General features: G+C 35.5%; 1 protein-coding gene across 2 annotated transcripts; it reads left to right on the top strand.

Annotated features, from left to right (window-relative positions):
- Positions 1 to 202: 202 nt before the first annotated feature.
- On the top strand, positions 203 to 15738 carry LOC132118088 (synaptotagmin-17-like). Of its 2 annotated transcripts, XM_059527755.1 has the most exons (9): positions 203 to 465; positions 2670 to 2687; positions 3779 to 3927; positions 7255 to 7406; positions 7487 to 8103; positions 9168 to 9288; positions 9671 to 9826; positions 14792 to 15013; positions 15438 to 15738. In XM_059527755.1, exons 1-8 carry the CDS (start codon positions 451 to 453, stop codon positions 14986 to 14988), a joined length of 1425 nt encoding a protein of 474 aa, XP_059383738.1. In that variant the 5' UTR covers positions 203 to 450; the 3' UTR covers positions 14989 to 15013; positions 15438 to 15738. The 2 variants fall into 2 exon arrangements, with proteins under 2 accessions (XP_059383738.1, XP_059383648.1); XM_059527665.1 differs by having other exon boundaries at positions 14792 to 15738.
- Positions 15739 to 19257: the final 3519 nt, after the last annotated feature.

Raw genomic sequence — 19257 nt, 5'->3', positions numbered from 1 at the left:
TTTGATATCCATCAGTGCGTCTGCAAACCTGGATGAGTCACTGGTTTTTGAAAGAATCACGGGGCAGGAGGGGGAAGGAGAGATAGGAGGGCTCTGCTCTCTCCAGGGAGAGGAGAGCTGGCTGTCATGCTTGTCATTCGTGAGGACTAAGAGAGGGAGATTAGGAGTGTCTGGGTGGGTGGGATTGAAGATGATGGGGGGGAAGAGGAGATAGATAGAGAGATCGACTGATAGAGAGGGAGAGGGGGTTTGTTTGTTGTTTTGTATTTGGCTCATCATCACTCCTGAAGTAAGGACGGATGGAGGAACCAAGTCCACAGAGACCTGAATTCATTACTCGATTCACATCTACAGATTCTCTCTCTCTCTTTTGTTGAGTAAACCTGGATCCAGAGAGTGGCATGTTGCTCTGGATGGGAAGTGAGACAGTGAGGCGAGAGTAAGAGGAGGATGGCGTACACACAGGTGAGTCCCATCACACACTCTGTCCCATCCGGATTACACTTCTCATCTGCAGATTTGTCTTCTTTCTGACATTTGTTCATAATCTGATTCTGAATCTTTCTTGTCATGATTGTTTCCGATCAAGGCCTAAAACCGATTCAGCTGTATTTGTATTATTTGTGTGTATTTGTTCACTTTAATGTCTTATTATTTGTGAAATTTAAGGATTTGACGATTTCATATTCAAACTAGGTCTGTGGAAACTGTTCTACGTGAGTGCAAAAAGAAATGGCCATTGATTTCTGTGGTGTTCAGGATATTGTATAGATTTACAGAGTCTGTTAACAGAATTAGCGAATCTCATTTAAGGCTAATGAGTAAATCTAAAACTAATATTTTCAATCACAACAGACATTCAGACAGACTCACTCATTTATTGTATTTTTGTCTAAAGTGTGCATGCAGTTTGTTTTTGACGTTTAAGCTCTGTGGTGGTGAATTTTTGTGTCTGAATGCTGTGTTGTGATTCATGGTATGGGAAGAGCAGTTGCTGGAACTGGCCATGTGGACCAGTGGGACCTATAGGGACAGTCGCCCCCCTTCATCTCAGTGACCCTATTGAGTCATCTGTGCCTGAGCCAGCCAGGAGCTGTATCACTGTTGCCATGGTTACAGCCACAGCTAATTGCTTAGACAACATTCACTCAAAAAAATGAAATGTTGGGTTTAATTAAAAATATTGTCAACAGGTTCCACGCAATTTAAGTAATCTCAACAAACAATAATTTAGTTCATTTTACAAAAGAAGTTTAAGTAAACTTAACTTAACAAACCTTAGTAGAGTCAACAAACAACAATTGAGTTAATTGTACATGAAAATTGTAATTAATAATGACAAAAAAAAATGTATTAATGCCACTTCAGAAACAACACCCCCTATAATTAGGATTTAATAAGTCCATAACACTGAACCAATCAATCAGAGTGCAGCTGCTCAATAAGAGTGAACATATAGATCTTCTCTTAATTATGGTTTATCAAACAGATCACAACAAGTTTAAAAAGCAATGTTATATTTTTAACCATTTGTTTTGTTCTAAAATACAACAGAACAAGTTTATTGATTCAACCTTAATCATTTATTACTCAAGTACCTATCTAATGGTGCTACACTTCTGCAAGAGGGTGACAGAACAACAATTACCCATAAAACACTGCAAAATCCTCAGCCAATGAGATTCAAGTCTGTATTGGTTTTATTAATCTGTTACTTTTATTCAAAAATGTTATGTTGGCTGAACAAATAATTTTTAAGTAAAGCTGACAATACACACTTTTTTGTTGAATCAACTAGACTAAATTAAGTTCACATTGTTAAATTAATTTTTTAAGTAATCACAACATGAACGGATTAAGTAAAATTGGCAAAAGTGAAAGTACCCCAATTGGGCTGCTGATGAGGAGCAAGAGAGCTGGACTGAGACTGAGAGCTGGAACAGGGAGTGGTCCACCTGTAGATGTTCACAAGTGTTGAGAGGAAGGGGTAAATAACTGGACGGTCGGGGGATGAGTCAGATGTGTTGCTCTTATAAAATTCTCTGTGTTTTGGACCCTGTCCCGTATGGTCTGACCAGTGGTGATGGCTATTTCTATAATTATTTCTTTTTATTTACAGATCAGTTAGCATGTGACTTAGCAGCATATATTACTGTTAAAAGGTTGGGGGGGGGGGGGGGGGGGGCGATAAAATGTTTAATGTTTTTGAAAGAGGTCTCTTATGCTCATAAAGGCTGCATTTATTTCAGAAAAAAATAAATACAGTCAAATTAGAATTTCAAATAACTTTATAATTTTATATATTTTAAAATGTAATTTATTCCTTTGATGGCAAAGCAGTTGTATTGATTTATATTATTGTGTAAACTGTAATGTTTTTTTCAGGATTCAGGATATATATAAAGATTTTACTCACCCCCAAACATTTGAACTTTATTGTATGTCTTAGAATCCATTAGCACGAGAGAAAAAAAACGTTTAATATTATTATTTTTAAAATAAAATTATGCAGAAGATTTCTAACAGGTTTCATTGACGCTAATTATTAAAATGTTGTATTTTTTATATGAGTACAAAAAGTGAAAGATCAGTAAAGACACCTGCTCACTCACTAAATATTGTTTTGTCTTTCCTGTACGTGACCTCGACCCTCTGCTGCACTCCACCAGCTGGAACCCATCAATGAGGTATGTACAGAAAATGTATTAATTCAATCTCCTGTTATATCGTATCTGTTCATTAATGCAGATTTGGTGGGGGGGTTTACAAAATCAGAGTTTTATCTTGACCTTTTCTCTTTTGAGCTGAATTTGTATTTTTCATCATCAGCATCCTGTTTCAAGTCATTCATTATTCAACCCACTTTGTGTTCTTCTGCCTCTTTGGAGTCAGTCAGTCTAAATCAAAGAAAGCAAGCTGTGTTGTAAAAGGACTAATATGTCTTTCATAAAGAACCTCTATCTAAACATCTGGCCTCGGTTCTGGTCTAGCTAATAACGGTCACACTGAGTGACTAAAGCATGCTTGTCCCGCCCAACTTCCTGTTTTATTTGAAAACATATCACCATGGGAAAGAAAATTGTGTTTACATTACTGTTCAAATTTTTTTTTCCTTTTTTTTTTGCAAATGTTTTTGAAAGAAGTCACTTATGCTTACAAAGGTTGCATTTATTTGATCAAAAATACATTAAAACATTATTATTGTGAAATATTGGTACTACTGTAATATATTCTGTAATAGATGACTTTTTTCAGAATAATTACTCCAGTCTTCAGTGTCACATGATCCTTCAGATATCACTCTGATATACTTACTTGCTGCTCAACATCGTTGAAAACACTGCTTTATATTTTTATCGAAACTGTGAGGCATTTTTCCAGGACTCTTTGCTGAATAGCAAGTTATTTTTGAAAGAGGAATCTTTTCTGACAACTTTTAATCAGTTTAATGCATCCATGCTGAATAAAAGTATTTTTTCCTTAAAAAAAAATTATTTGGTGGTGTATATATTTAATTAAATCATAGATTTTTGGTGTATCAGCACTGACTTGTTTAGTTTACTTCAAAGTCCCTCTAGAATAGTCTCGCTAAAGATATAAGAATCTCTCTGGGGCTTGTGCTACATTTAGACTTTTTGGCTTCAAGCTGCAGTTGAGTAGAGAATTACAAAAAAGCACAGATCATTCATTCACCATTTATATCATCATAATATGTATAGTCTGCATCTGGTGCAGGTCAGTCAGTCGTCTTTGTGTCCCTCTGTGGTCTTGTTCTCAGGGTCTTCTCTCCAGACTGTCTGACTTCCTGTTGTGTCGCTGGTCGTGCCGCTCCTGTTGGCAGTGGTGCTGCGAGTGCAGCTGCTGTCAGCCCACTGATGAGGAGGTGGAGATTCTGGGGCCTTTTCCAGCTCAGACTCCATCATGGCTGTGAGTCCACACCCGTACAACCCTCATACAACCCACAAACAATCCTGACACTCCACAAATAAGCCAGAACTATTTATCATTCATCTCATCTGTCTACTCTCTCATCATAACAGTCTGGCTCAAATTGAGACATACTGAGATTGAATACACAGTGTCTCAAGACAATCCCAAAGGTATCATTTGTCAAAAGCACATTGTTGATGATGGATGGTGTGTTCTGGTTATGTTTGGAATGGAATACTAGCCTCCTGCTTATTGAATAATTCACAGTATGAACTATTTTTTATGACTATGCTATACTATACAATATACTATACACAGGTTTAGGGTTGGTAATATTTTAAGCCTCTTGTGCTTCACTGCATTTCATTGATTGAAAAAGCAGTATATTGTAATATATTTTAAAATGTAAACTATTCCTGTGATGGCAAATCATCAGTGTCACATGATTGTAAAACCCATGAGACATTATTTTCAGGAAAAATATAAATATTTTGTAACACTATAAATATCTTTATCACTTTTGATCAATTTAATGCAAGTTAATCAGTACATTTATGTTGCATTTTCATTCACTTTTTTGTAAAAAAAAAAAAAAAAAAAGTTGACATTCCAATTAAATAATAAATGAAGAAAGTGAATGTTCAGTATCAGTATGCATGCAGTAGTATTCTATTCCAAAAGTGGAATATTACGCTACAGTCACATTGACATTTTGTGTTTAATTCGGCATGTGGTATCCAGCTAATATCTCAAAAATTAAAATGGTTGTTTTGTATTTTCAATCCAAAGTGAACAGATATCATAGCTTTGGAATTATGAGTTAATGAATTAATGAAGATCTCAGCTGATATTCTTAATTTAAAAACAAGTGTTGTGGAGCATATTGTATATTACATCTCTTTCTCTCTTTCTCTCTCTCCGTATATATATATATATGTATGTATGTATGTATGTATGTACGCCTACTGAGTGTAAGCTTCTTTGACTACTTAAAATTTTAATTACTGTTAGCAAAGTGGTAAATTATGTATCTCTAGTTTTAGTCATTGGTTTTGCAGGCTAATGGAAGTGATATTGATGCCACAGATGGCTTTCCTGAGACGTTCTAGGAAACTGCGTTTCTATTCTCTGTTACTCAAGCTCTTAATGGCTGGGGTGTGGAGCTATTTGTGTTCCCATGCAGGAACAGCAAGGGTAATATGATTTAAATGGAGACGTGATTCATATATTAGCAGGGATAATTTGTTATTTGAATGCAAGCAGTCACCACAGGCTGTCAAGCTTTTCTTTTCTTTTTTTAAGCATCCTTTTAATGACATCATTCAATGACTTTTACCAGGACTAAACAAAGGTGGCCATAGATGTCTGTTTTTCCATTTTGCAATATTCATTATCACCAATCAGCAGTTTCCTGTTGTGAAATGTCATTTGCACTTGTTTAAAGAATGGAATCGATGTGGTCACCAGAGACTAATGACTTGTGCTGGTTTGACTGAGATCATGCTGGGTGGAAATTGAATGCTTGTTTAAAACCAAAACCAGGGACCAAATGGCTAGATTAGTTGCAAGATTTTGATTATGAGCCTCCAGTAACAATGTAACCATAGTGTTTAATTAATAACATACTGGAGATGCAAGGGCTGCATGTTTAACAGAACAGAACATGTTCTTCCAGACTGTGATTGTACAGTCATGACATATACCTCACTCTATAAGTCCGGCCACTCTCGTTGCCTCGGATCACTCCTGAGGCCATTTGCTTTAGAATTGTCCGTAGCTATGACAACTATCTCCCACTGAGCTGTAGTCATGGACACAAAGGGTCCTTGATGATCCCCAAGGGATGACTCGGAATCAGGCCTGCACAAAGATATCCCGTGCAGAATATTTACCTCTGTGGTTGCATGGAAAACAATCAGATTTGAACAGGATGTTGCAACAAATATTACAGAATATTGGGCAATAATGTGATTGCACATTCATTAAGAAGTGGATTCAGTCACAGGGTCAGATATGCACAACAAATCTGAGAGCTGGATCGTAAGATGTTTTTTACTGTTGTTTTCAGTTCATGTCAAATGGTTCTATGTTTTAGCCTACAGTATAGACTATGATTTATTTGTCTGCTTTTATTTATTATGAGGCCACGTTGTTCAAGAAATCCTGCTTCTTGTCGTATTTTAGCAGTGTATGAATTAATAGTGTTGCTATACAAAAGTTTGTTCCTTCTTCCAAATGTGGTATATTTGCAGCAGTTGGAACTTGTTTGAATAGTAGGTTAGCATGAATGTGTAAGTAAAATGTGGCATAAAGACTTCTTAATATCTAATCATACTGTAAACATTCACACAAACACATAATGTTTCATAAACATCATACAGCTTAAATAACCCTAGTCTTTCTGATGCAGCTGGTTGACCAACAAAGTTTTGTTTGTGAGATGCTAACATAGCCTGTAGCTTAAACAGTATAACATGGTGCTTGCAAAGCTAAGGTTATGGGTTCAATTTCAAAGGCATTTATGAATGGAGAAGAATTGCATGGAGTACCTGGAATAAACTGGTGGTTTTTGATAAAATTGGATAAAATGCACTACCTTTAAAAGTTTGGGGTCACTAAGATTTTATTTCATTTATTTATTTAATTTTTATTCTGAAAGGATGCATTGAATTGGTTAAAAAATTACAGTTAAAAATACATTTGTAACTAAATATTTCTATTTCAAATCAATTCTGTTCTTTTCAACTTTCTATTCCCGTTTTGTAGACTGAAATCTGAGTTCAAAACTATTTTTTAGAAACATTTGGACTCAACCTGGTGTCTAAAATGAGCTGGTGTTGACTAATCATAAAAAATATGGTCTTGACCTCGACTTGAGATGGACTTGAGTCAAAGTCTAGAATGTACAAACTCAACGCTGTTCTAAATATCAAACAATCCTGAAAAAAAAAATGTATCATGGTGCCCAGAAAAAAAAATTATGCAGCACAACTGTTTTTAACATTGATAATAAAAGAAAAAGTTTTGAAATGATTTCTGAAGGATCATGTGACACTTGAAGACTGGTATAATGACAATTCAGCTCAACCGTCATAGGAATAAATAATTTAATATATTCAAATAGTAAATAGTAGTAATATTTCACAATATGTTTTTACAGTATTTCTGGTCAGATAAATGCAGCCTTGGCAAACATAAGAATCATCTTTTAAAAACATTCATACCCAAAATGTTTGAACAAATAATAATATAAATGTTAACATATGTTGGCATTTTCAACAGGGATTGTGTACTATTAAGGCTTAACAAACTCATATTTTCCAGTGTCAATAAATGCAATGAGGAGAAAGGCACAAATTCTCACACCATGGCCGAGAACCACGCTTCACCTACTCAAGCTGACCCCACTACAAACTGCAGGTTTCCCTCCTCAGAAACGTCCCGATCCACCTTCACCCTGGCAGGCCAGCTCTCCAGTGAGTCTAGACTCAAATCTCAATTTATACAGAACAGAATGACTGCTTGAATTGCACCTAATGGCTCTCCCATTTTGCAGGTCTGAACGCCCGACGGCCAAGCTCCCCCATGGTGGATGTAAAGCCGATTGAATTTTGGGCGATGGGACCCCGGAAGGAAGTGGTGCAGCCCCTGCGTAAGCCCCCGACACCGCCAGATGACTACTTCCACAAACTGGAGCCCCGTCTGTATTCTCTAGACTCCTGCAGCGATGATGTTGACTCTCTGACGGATGAGGAGATCCTGGGGCGCTACCAACTGGGCATGCTGCACTTCAGCACACAGTACGACCTCATCAACGCTCACCTCATCGTGCGAGTCATCGAGGCCCGGGACCTGCCCCCTCCTGTAACATGTGATGGTGCTCGCCAAGACATGGCCCGCTCCAACCCTTACGTGAAGATGAGCTTACTGCCCGACCACAAGAACTCCAGGCAGACCGGCGTTAAACGCAAGACCCAGAACCCGTTTTTTGAAGAGCGCTTCACTTTTGAGGTCCCCTTCCTGGAGGCACAGAGACGCACCCTACTGCTCTCCGTGGTGGACTTTGACAAGTTTTCACGGCACTGCGTCATCGGGAAAGTGTCTCTTCCTCTTAGTGAGGTTGATCTAGTGAAGGGAGGACACTGGTGGAAGGCCCTGGTGCCCAGCTCTCAGGTATTACCTCATGAGTCACATTATTTCTTTTTCAGTCAATGTAGGTGTGGTGCCTGCACAATAACTGAGAAGTTAGGTCACAAAGAATTAAATGAGGTAATTTGGTAAAATGTGAAATCATTGTAGCCATACTTCAGAATGTCCTGCCTTATAAGTATGCACACCACAGTACTCCTAAATATTTCTTGCCCTAGCTCTGTTTAGGATGTGTTAAATGCACAGTCATGCTCAGCTGCATATTAACCTACAATATTGTGCAACAGCCAACAGTACATTGAATGGGTAAAAATTATAGATTTTTTTTTCAAATGCCAAAAATCATTAGGATATTAAGATCATGTTAAATGAAGATAGTTTGTAAAATTCCTATTGTAAATATATCAAAACTTAATTTTTGATTATTAATATGCATTGCTAAGGACTTCATTTGGGCAACTTTAAAGGAGATTTTCTCAATATTAATATCTTTTTTTGCACCCTCAGATTCCAGATTTTCAAAAAGTTGTACCTCAGCCAAATATTGTCATATCATAAAACAAACCATACATTAATGGAAAGCTTATTTATTCAGCTTTCAGATGATGTGTAAATCACAATTTAAAAAAAGACCCTGGTTTTGTGGTCCAAAAACCAGTTGCTTAATATTTTTGTAATCAATTCAACGATTTCAGGATTCTTTGAAGACTAGAAAGTTCAAAAGAACAGTTTAATAGAAATATGAATGTTTTGTAAAATTATGAAAGTTTTTACTGACACTTTTAATTTAATGAATCATTGCTAAATCATTGCTAAATAAAAGCACTCAGTTCATAAAAATATTATAATAAATGCAACAACAACAACAACAAATGTCCCCAAACATTTCAATGGTAGTGTATGTGTCTGTTCCAAATTATATTATTAATATTAGGAAACTATTAGACAAAACCAGATACTTTTTCATGCTGAAATGTTCTCATTGTTGAGCTTTAGTTGCAGTTTTTGACACTTAAAAAGATGCACAAAGTGTTAATTTACTGACATCATTATCAAGAAACTGATTTCTCTATGTGATGTTTTTTCAGAATGAGGTTGAGCTTGGTGAGCTTCTTCTGTCCTTAAACTACCTGCCCTGTGCTGGCAGGTTAAATGTGGACATCATCCGAGCAAAGCAGCTGCTTCAGACAGACATGTGCCAAGGCTCAGGTAAATGCATTTAAGTGTGTTTTCCACGTTCTTCAATTTCAGAGGAAATATACCAGAGCTTCGGTGACTAGAGAAATCTATGCAAGTATTGTCAAAGTATAGTGATGGAATAACTTGCTTTGTCTCTGAAAAAACTTTCCTTTTATGCTGACATCACTTTGGCCATGTGATAAAGTTAACCGATAGTCAAATATTTAATATTCGCTATTGGTCTTGCTCCATTTTGGTATGTAACATAATTAGTTCCTAATGGATAAAATCCAGCCCTGCCCAGATTTCCCCCCACTGAGTATCCTGTTTCACTGAGATATCTGCTACATTACAAAAACTCAGAAAGCAATTCATGTTAACTTCAACCCAGCTGTTTCTTCTCTGTATCCAGATCCTTTTGTTAAGGTGCAGTTGGTGACAGGCCTTAAGTTGATGAAGACTAAGAAAACGTCCTGTATGAGGGGCACCATCGACCCCTGCTACAACGAGTCCTTTAGCTTCCGTGTACCTCAAGAGGAACTGTGTGAAGTCAGTCTTGTGTTCACAGGTATTGTTTTGAAATTATTAAGCAGCACAAGTCTTTTCAACGTCGATAATAATAAGACATTTTTTGACCAGCATATTGAATTATTTCTGAAATATCACATGATACTGAAGCCTCGAGTAACTAAAAATTACATTTTAAAAAATATATTAAAATAAAATAAAAACAGTTCATTTGTAATAATATTTCACAATATGTTTGTACTGTATTTTTGCTCAAATAAATGTAGCCATGGTGAGCATAAAAGACATCTCTAAAAACATTTTTTAAAAATCATACCAACCCCATAACTTTTGCAAGCTATTTAGTGTGATAATATTCTTGATTCTTTAATGACACTAAACAACAGCCTATTCTTAACAGTTGAAATTGTCTTGTTGGATACCTAAAGGTGAAAAGCCACATCTCCAGGGTAGAACATGCCAATTTTTAACCAGGTGACATGTAGCAATTCCTCACAATTAGTGTAATCTAGCTTGTGACCCAGGGCTGCCATGGGCCACCTCATTAAGGTTCATCTAAATTCCAATAGGATTTATTCAATCACAGATGCTGCCAGTCAGAAGCTGACCCGGACAGTTGCTCATGCAGAGATTTCATGCACTGGTACACACTGACATTTAATATTTGCTCTCGTCACCCAGGTGCAGCCATGCACTGTGATTGCACAGGGCTGATGGTGGCCTGTGCTCATAACCTGCCATTTGAGACAGTGCAGAGCAGTAAGCCCAGCCCAACGTGTAGTTGATGCTGGTTTACTCAGGTTTAATCAGTGCTAAGTCAACAGTGATGTTTACAGACAGGTATATCTCATGCTAAAGGGTGAGTGCAGCCTCCTGTACTCCACCAAGGCTGGTCAGCATGTGTCTCTCCCCAGTCGTAGCATCCAGGGCTGCCTGCCCACCGCTTCTCTCTGATGTTTCAGACTACAAAGCCCTGCTTGGCCTCTGTCTCTCACTCCTGGTCTGTTTGATGAGACTCTGTCTCTCTCTTTGTATCCCTTTCTCTTCTTTAGCCATACCGGTAGTTTTATTTCTTTGCAATTCCTAGTGTCATTTTTCACAAGCATCACTTTAACTGAAGGATCCCGGTGACAGAGCAGGTAATGGGAATTTAATGGTAGTGTTATGAGTGAGTGATAAGCAGTGAGTGGAAACAGATCTTCTGGCTCTGTTTAACATGAATCCCTACATGTACATTGGAAGGGGTCAAAATTGTGCCCATAATCATAGGTGGAGTGCTTTAACTAGTGGTTTGTTTATTTTATAATGTGTTTACACAGACTTTTTATTAAAGTACCCAAGCAGCATAAATGTATTTGCGTGAGTATACTGCATATAGTACAAACATTCAGTGTTGTAGACTTACGTAAAATTAGATTTTAGTTTAGTTACCTTTCTAATAATAGAAAATAAATAAATAATAAAGACTACATTAATTATTGTTTTATTGTAATAAGTAATATTATTAAAACATAACACAAATATCCAGTGTTTTTAAAATAATGTAATATAATATTACTTTAGTTAACATTCTAATAATAACAATGTATTATTCATCTGTAACAGCAAATTAACATTTTAGTAGTAGTAGTAGTAGTAGTATATTAATTGTTATTACATATATTTTTTAATAAAATAATTATATAACTAATAATATAGTTTTATTATTAGAATGCTCACTAAAGTAATATCTGATCACATTATTTACAAACGGCATGTTTGTTATATTTTAATAATATTACTAATAATACTCTAAAATAATAAATGTAGACTTTATTATTATTACAATGAAATTTTTTTTATGAAAATATGATACAAACATCCATTATTTACATCAAGTAATCCGATATTAGTTTACTTAAAATTCTATTGATAAAAATACAATTATAATAGTAACAATAACTACAATAATATGAACACTACATTGATAATTTGTATTTTATTTTATTTTTTTGTATTTTTTTTGTATAATAAAGTAATCAGACATGATGGTGTTTAGGTCAGCATCTCAGCATAATTCATGTTAGTTATGTTTTGAGCTGGAGATTTCCCTTAACTTTTCAAATGCGCTTCCTTTGAAACATGATTGTGCTTTTGGAGTAGGAGACGTTCTTGCATTATAAGATAACCCTTGCCTTTGCCTCATTGTTTCTCATTCTAAAGCAGCAGTAATGATCTGTACCTCATCACAGTTGTGGTTTTATCAAGTATGAAGGGGCCCGAGCAGCACAGTTCCCTCAGGACTGGTGATGTGATGTGATCAGCTCAACACACACCACGCCTGTTCCTCTGCTTCCAGCTCATGATGTCAGCCTTCCACACAGCTCCATGTTGGTCTTCCAACTGACATGTATTTTGCAATTCATGAAGACAGATGAATATGATTTAACAAACTCTTCTGAGTTATATGATTATACATAGAAGAAAGTTTAATATCAAAAGGTGGGATTATTTTAATTTTTCCTGCTGGACGGAAATAGTCAAGAGAAAAAAAGTCAAACATGAAAATTCTGCCGTCATTTATTCACCCTCAAGTTTCTCCAAACACGTTTGACTTTGGATAAATTTTGGATGACATGCTGATTGCTCATTTCCGTGCAGTTACATTGAAGGGGGTCTGGGTTTTTTAAACTTAAAATAGGATGCAAAAGCCAGGGTTATTGTAGTTACTAAAAAATAAAAGCGTAAAATTGCTCTCTCATTACGCATAATAAAATAAATGCTAACTGAAATAAACCATATCTTTAAAAAAAAACGTAACTTTATTAAGCTAATTGGACAAATTTCTCAGTTTCAGTTAGATTAACTTGATGTTCTAAAATAACTAAAACTGAAAAACATAGTAAAAGCTATAAAGGCTAAAAATTATAATGATGAAGACATGCAACAAAATTACTAAAACTTGAACTAAAAGTAAAATTAGAAAATATAAAAAGAAAATCATATTCAAAATATTAATAAACACTGCATTAGTATCTCAGTGACACTAAATAACACTGGCAAAAGTATCATAAATTGCATGATTTTTTGCAATAAAATTGTTCAACTTGCGTGGAAGATGCGATTGAGGCTGCAAATTCACATGACACGTCCTTATTGACACTTCCAGTTTGACCAACCGGCTAGATCAGAAAATGGAGAAGAGCATTATGCAATGTTTTTTAATTTAAGCAAATGACTCAAAAAATCTATTGTGTTATTGCTCTACATTACTCTCAGTTTGAGTAATCTAAAGCAATAATGTGTTTTGAATAGACGCTTCACTTTTGGTGTGCATCAGAGGCATCAGAGGCATAGGGGTATATAGGGTATGCAGGTGCATATGGGACCGGGCAAATTAGGGGCGTGCCAAGTGAGAGCTTTTGATTAAAATGAGGAAACAAATTCTTAATTACTAACCATTAGTTAACCATGGTATTTGTAGTAAATCTGTGGTTAATCAAGCACAGAAAAGCCATGGAATGTGACAGGTTACTACACTTTTACTACATTTAAACCATGGTTAATTTAATTATTGGGGGCTTGTGCGCTACAAATAATGAATGAATGACTTGAAAACATGAAATGTTACTTCAAGCATTTATACCTTTAATAAAACATCTTGTGAATTGTCACAGCATGTTATTTACCTCAGAAAAGACAACAATAAGTGAAGTTAACAGAATTTGACCCCCCTTTAACCTATAACATTTGGCAGGCCATACGATTATTATTTTTTTTATTTTATTTTTTTGCATGGGAGCCCCGAGGCTGACTGGTATGCACACATCATTAGACTCAAACACTAGAGTTGTGTGTGATGTTCTTCAAATTTCACATATTCACATTTTTGTCTCTCAAAAGAACGTCTGCTGATCCAGTCTGAAGGTTCTCAAAGCAGCTCTCCACTATAATCAGGATAGTCTCCCTTCCTCTTTATGTGGTTTAACACACACTTTGAGTTCCTATAGTGATGAGGAAAAGGAGAGGCCGAGATAAATACTGCTTTAGCCACAGCAGGGTGAAGGAGTCCTTGGCATGCAGTAGGATAAACGGCTTCTGGAGAGCTGATGTTGCTTGTTGACGGCGTATCACCAGCTCTGGTCTGCAGCTGAAGTCCTGATGATGCGAGATCCTTGTCTGGAGTGCGGCTGCATCATTGACTGCCACCTCTGGGCTTTGTGACAATATTATTTGCGCTTCCTGCTATTTTCCCAGCACTCCACCGCCAGTTACAGGAAAGAGGGGAAAATCACAGAGAAGAAAAGTCTTCAATCTTGTTTATGAGCAATGATGAAATTAACAAGGCCTCGTACTCTGACCTGACTCCATTAACAAAATTGGATTGAGGCAGAGAAAAACAGATTGACATGAATATTGAGACGAAGAAAAGAGAGGACACATTTGTTTTACTACTATTGTTGTATGATTGGTTTACTCTTACAGTTTTTGTTAATCCTTTGAATTCAATTTTATTTTTATATACTATATTTATATTTTAGTTAAAGTTTTAAGAATTGTGTTTTGTCATGTATATATATATATATATATATATATATATATATATATATATATATATATATATATATATATACATACATATACATATATGGTGTGTAAAGGTGGTCTTAAAATAGTGAATAGAGAGGGAAAAGCTTAATTAATTTACAATTCATAATACTGAAACTCCAAGCAACCATCATTGCTAATAAAACGTTTTTTATTAACTTTATTTACACATTACAGTTTTAAAGCAGCTTTACAGTAACAAACAGAAGAATCATGATTCAGTAATGCAAACCTAATTCAACTCTGCTTTAAAGCAGCTCTAAAAGACAGTTGAAATCAGCTCATTGTTGATTCAGTTTGGTTCAATAATTGTGTAAAGATCATCAATTATGGAATGGCTTTAATTCATCTATAAATCAGCTCTGAAGATAACAGACTGTCTGGTTTTAACAATGATATTTATGTTTTTTCTTCTTAGTTTATGGGCATAACATGAAGAGTAGCAATGATTTTGTTGGTCGCATTGTCATCGGCCAGTTCTCCAGCGGCCCGCCGGAAACCACCCACTGGCGCCGGCTCCTGGGCTCTCAGCGCACCCCGGTGGAACAGTGGCACAGTCTGCGCTCCCGTGCCGAGTGTGACCGCGTCTCTCCGGCTTCGCTCGAGGTCACATAATACTAACACAGGACAGTCACTGCAGGTGGGAGAGAGATCTGTGGAAAAGAACTTTAACCTAAAACTTACAACACAAACATCTAGGAGTTTCCCGGTGTATTATGTATAATTTGTATTGGTATGAAACATAAACTAATAGATCTATTCTCTGTAGAATAGTGGGCTCTGTCTTGGTGTTATCTGTGTTCACTCTCCATGCCATTATTATAACGGGGAGATGTAGACCGTAGAAAAGACCTCAGAGAGTTTTTTCTGTTTATGGCGATGAGCAGAAGCCTGCTGTCCATGTTTTCTTTTATCACATTGATACTATCTTACATGGGAGCTCAATAGTCTCATCATCATCTGATCCTCGGCTGCGTTCTGGCTGAGGCTCAGGCAGTTGAGACCAGACCTAACCACTGGTTTGGTCTGCAGTGTTTTAATAATCATATTGTTTCTTTTTTCAGATTTCAATATGATTGCAGTTCTTGAAGTAGTTGGAAATCTGTGGCAACACAGTTGGTCATTTTTATTGCCTGCTTTGAATGTTTCAAGTACGATTTTACACCAAAGCTTGGTTTGATTGTGTTTTGTGACCTGTATCACTGTTCTTTATGCACATATTGATCTTTGATTGTGTTTGTGAGTCTGCATTTGGTAAATGTTTGCACTTATGGCAGCTGAGGTCTACAGAAACCCTAAAATGCCATGCATTATTTTATTTTTTATATTTTTTTAATTTTTTTTTTCTTTTGATTTTTCTGTATCTTATTAATATTTCTCATGTCATCTCTCAAACATCACAACATTTTGGTGTCAGGAATTTTTTCTTCTTCTTCTTTTTTAAGAAATAACCATAGTATGTTTATTCCGCAAGGATGCATTCAATTCCTTAAAAAACATTTATTTCTATTTTTAAAGATGCTGTTCTTTTAAAATGTGCATTCTTCAAAGAATCCTCGGGGGGACATTTCTAAAGGATCATGTGACTGAAAATTCAGCTTTGAAACACAGGAATAAATAACATTTTAAAATATATTCAAATAGAAAACTTTAATTGTAAATATATTTCACAATATTACTGTTTTTAATGTATTTTTGAAAAAATATCTTTTTTTTTTTTTTTAAGATCATTTTAGATAATTTTCCTGACAAAAAAAAAACCTTTAAATAATAATATGGCTTCTTCAGGCTTCTGTAGAGGTTTGTATCACTTTGTAAATGCATTAGTGTTAGTGTCTGCACATGTGAACATGCTTTCACAGCTTGGGCAGTATAATGCCATGCCAAGAAGATGCAGATACATGCATTTCTCTTTACGCTGTTGTCTTCACTCCACGCTTTTGCCAAGTTCAGTTCATGTACTGTATTATCAACATCCTGGAGCATATTTTGTCTCAACTCTTTCTCCGTCAGTCTATTAAGCATGTAAGCATAAATAAGATACGTCTAGTATGGGGTGGGGGGATATGTACTTAGCATAGAATCAAAGTGCAATCAGAAATATTACTGTATCTGTCTTCTTAAACTTTCTTCTGTGTGACCTGTGCGAAATAAGTGTTTGTTTCAGGTAAGTTGTATGTTTCCACCACTGTAAATGTTAATGCAGATGATTACAAATGATTAGATAGATTAATAATAATGAAGCTGTGCCAGTGAAGACATGTATTTATTTATTTAGATTAAAAAATGCATATAATAATAGCTATATAATTATCTCTAAAACATATCTGTATATATTTATAATTTAAACTGTGTACAGAGAATTGAACAAAGCATGTTGCAATATAGATGAAAACGAATATAGATAAATCATGATAAATAAAAAAAAGCTGTTCAAATGACTTCACTAACAGAAAGATTTTGGTTTCGAGGGTGACTGTCTTTAACTGTCTTCATTAGGCTTATATTCTAAACAAAAATGTTTAGTCCACCATCTCCCTGCTCTGAAACGTCTGAGAGTTTGTTCCGCTGATGCTGTTCATGTAGTGGTTTATTAACTGTGAGAAGAAATGAAGCAGACCTCTGATCAGCACAATCCCTTTAAAGGTCTCTTTCACAGAGACTGGAATGTATTAAGTGAGGAAAGTGTATTTTGGTTGTTCCATAATGCATTAAAGTGACTTTTATTACGGGGCTTCTCCCTTTGTTTTAGTATGCTTTTTTTTTTAATTGAAGGAATTTTATAGAATCTTCTTATTTACATTTACATTTACATTTACATTTCTTATACCTTTCATATTTTATATAACTGCAGATTTGGTGCAGATTGGACATCAGTAATATCTAAAATCACTGGATCATTAAAAAAAAAGAGAAAAAAAAAATATATATATGTATATATATATATATATATATATATATATATATATATATATATATATATATATATATATATATATATATATATATGTGTGTGTGTGTGTGTATATATATATATATATGTGTATGTGTGTATATATATGTGTATATATATATATATATATATATATCCCTCTGTTGAAATATTTGTTTAAACTATTTTGCAATTGCAGTGATGGCACTCACACACACACACACACAAAAGATCCAGGCTTGTTTGTGGAAATATGTTCCCTCTGCAAGCCTTAAGAGGGAGATAATTACTCTGAGGTTTAGGAGAGGGTCAATTAATTACTCTCTTCAGCCACAGGGGAACAGCTTAACCCCACTGTCCATGTGGGTCAGGGCATATAATCATCAAAACTACCTTGTTTACGAATTTACAAATTGAATTTTCCTCTTGACATATTTCAAGACAGATTTTATTAAAAAATTCCCGTACAGAAAAGCAATTAAAGCTGAGGTTTTGAAATGAAAACTTTACAATCTTATAACGAAAACGTATATTTAATAAATTAATTGTTATGGTCCATGTCCATGAAATGAAAGTTGAACCATTCATTTCATCACAGATTTATTAAAGCAGTGTGCCATGCATGAGACAATGTAAGAAAATAAACAAGTGCCATGGTCAAAGATATCCCTTTAGCACATGTTTGCATAAAAACAATGGAAAGGCACAGTGAACAGCCCCATAATATACAATTTTTTCTAAATATTGAGGTGAACTGGCAAATTATAGGCCTATTTCAAATCTTCCATTTGTGTCTAAAATTTTAGAAAAAGTTGTGTCTGCTCAATTGAGCACCTTCCTGCATAAAAATGATCTGTATGAAGAATTTCAGTCAGGTTTTAGGCCCCACCATAGCACAGAAACTGCACTTGTTAAAATTACAAATGACCTGCTTCTTGCGTCAGATCAAGGCTGCATCTCATTTCTAGTTTTACTTGATCTTAGTGCTGCATTCGACACCATAGATCATGACGTACTCATAGATCGATTACAAAACTATACAGGTATTCAAGGGCAGGCTCTTAGATGGTTTAGATCCTACCTGTCCGATCGCTACCATTTTGTTTACTTAAATGGGGAGTCATCTCATTTATCATCAGTAAAATATGGAGTGCCACAAGGATCCGTCCTAGGTCCCCTTCTATTTTCAATATAAATGTTGCCCCTTGGTAATATTATTAGAAAATACGGAATTAGCTTCCACTGTTATGCTGATGATACTCAGCTATATATCTCAACGAGACCAGATGAAACTTCCCAATTATCTAAGCTAACAGAGTGTGTTAAAAATGTAAAAGATTGGATGACCAATAATTTTCTCCAATTAAATTCGGATAAGACAGAGATATTAATTATTGGACCAAAAAACACTACACAGAATCTTGTAGATTACAATCTGCAACTAGACGGATGTACTGTTACTTCCTCTACAGTAAAAAATCTGGGTGTTATATTAGACAGCAACTTGTCTTTTGAAAATCATATTTCCCATGTTACAAAAACTGCATTCTTCCATCTTAGAAACATTGCCAAGCTACGAAACATGTTGTCTGTTTCTGATGCAGAAAAGCTAGTTCATGCATTCATGACCTCTAGACTGGACTATTGTAACGCACTTCTAAGTGGTTGTCCTCCATCTTCAATAAACAAGCTACAAGTAGTCCAAAATACAGCGGCTAGAGTCCTTACCAGGTCAAGAAAATATGATCATATTACCCCAATTTTACAGTCTCTGCACTGGCTACCTATTAAGTTCTGTATCAGTTACAAATTATCATTACTTACCTATGAGGCCCTAAATGGTTTAGCTCCTGCGCACCTAACTAGCCTTCTACCACGTTACAATCCATCACGCACCCTAAGGTCACAAAACGCTGGACTTTTGGTAGTTCCTAGGATAGCAAAGTCCCCTA

Source organism: Carassius carassius, chromosome 1 (genome assembly GCF_963082965.1).
Source record: "Carassius carassius chromosome 1, fCarCar2.1, whole genome shotgun sequence".
NCBI lineage: Eukaryota > Metazoa > Chordata > Actinopteri > Cypriniformes > Cyprinidae > Carassius > Carassius carassius.
The sequence above is the reverse complement of the archived record's forward strand: the minus strand, read 5'-3'. Positions and strand labels throughout refer to the sequence as shown.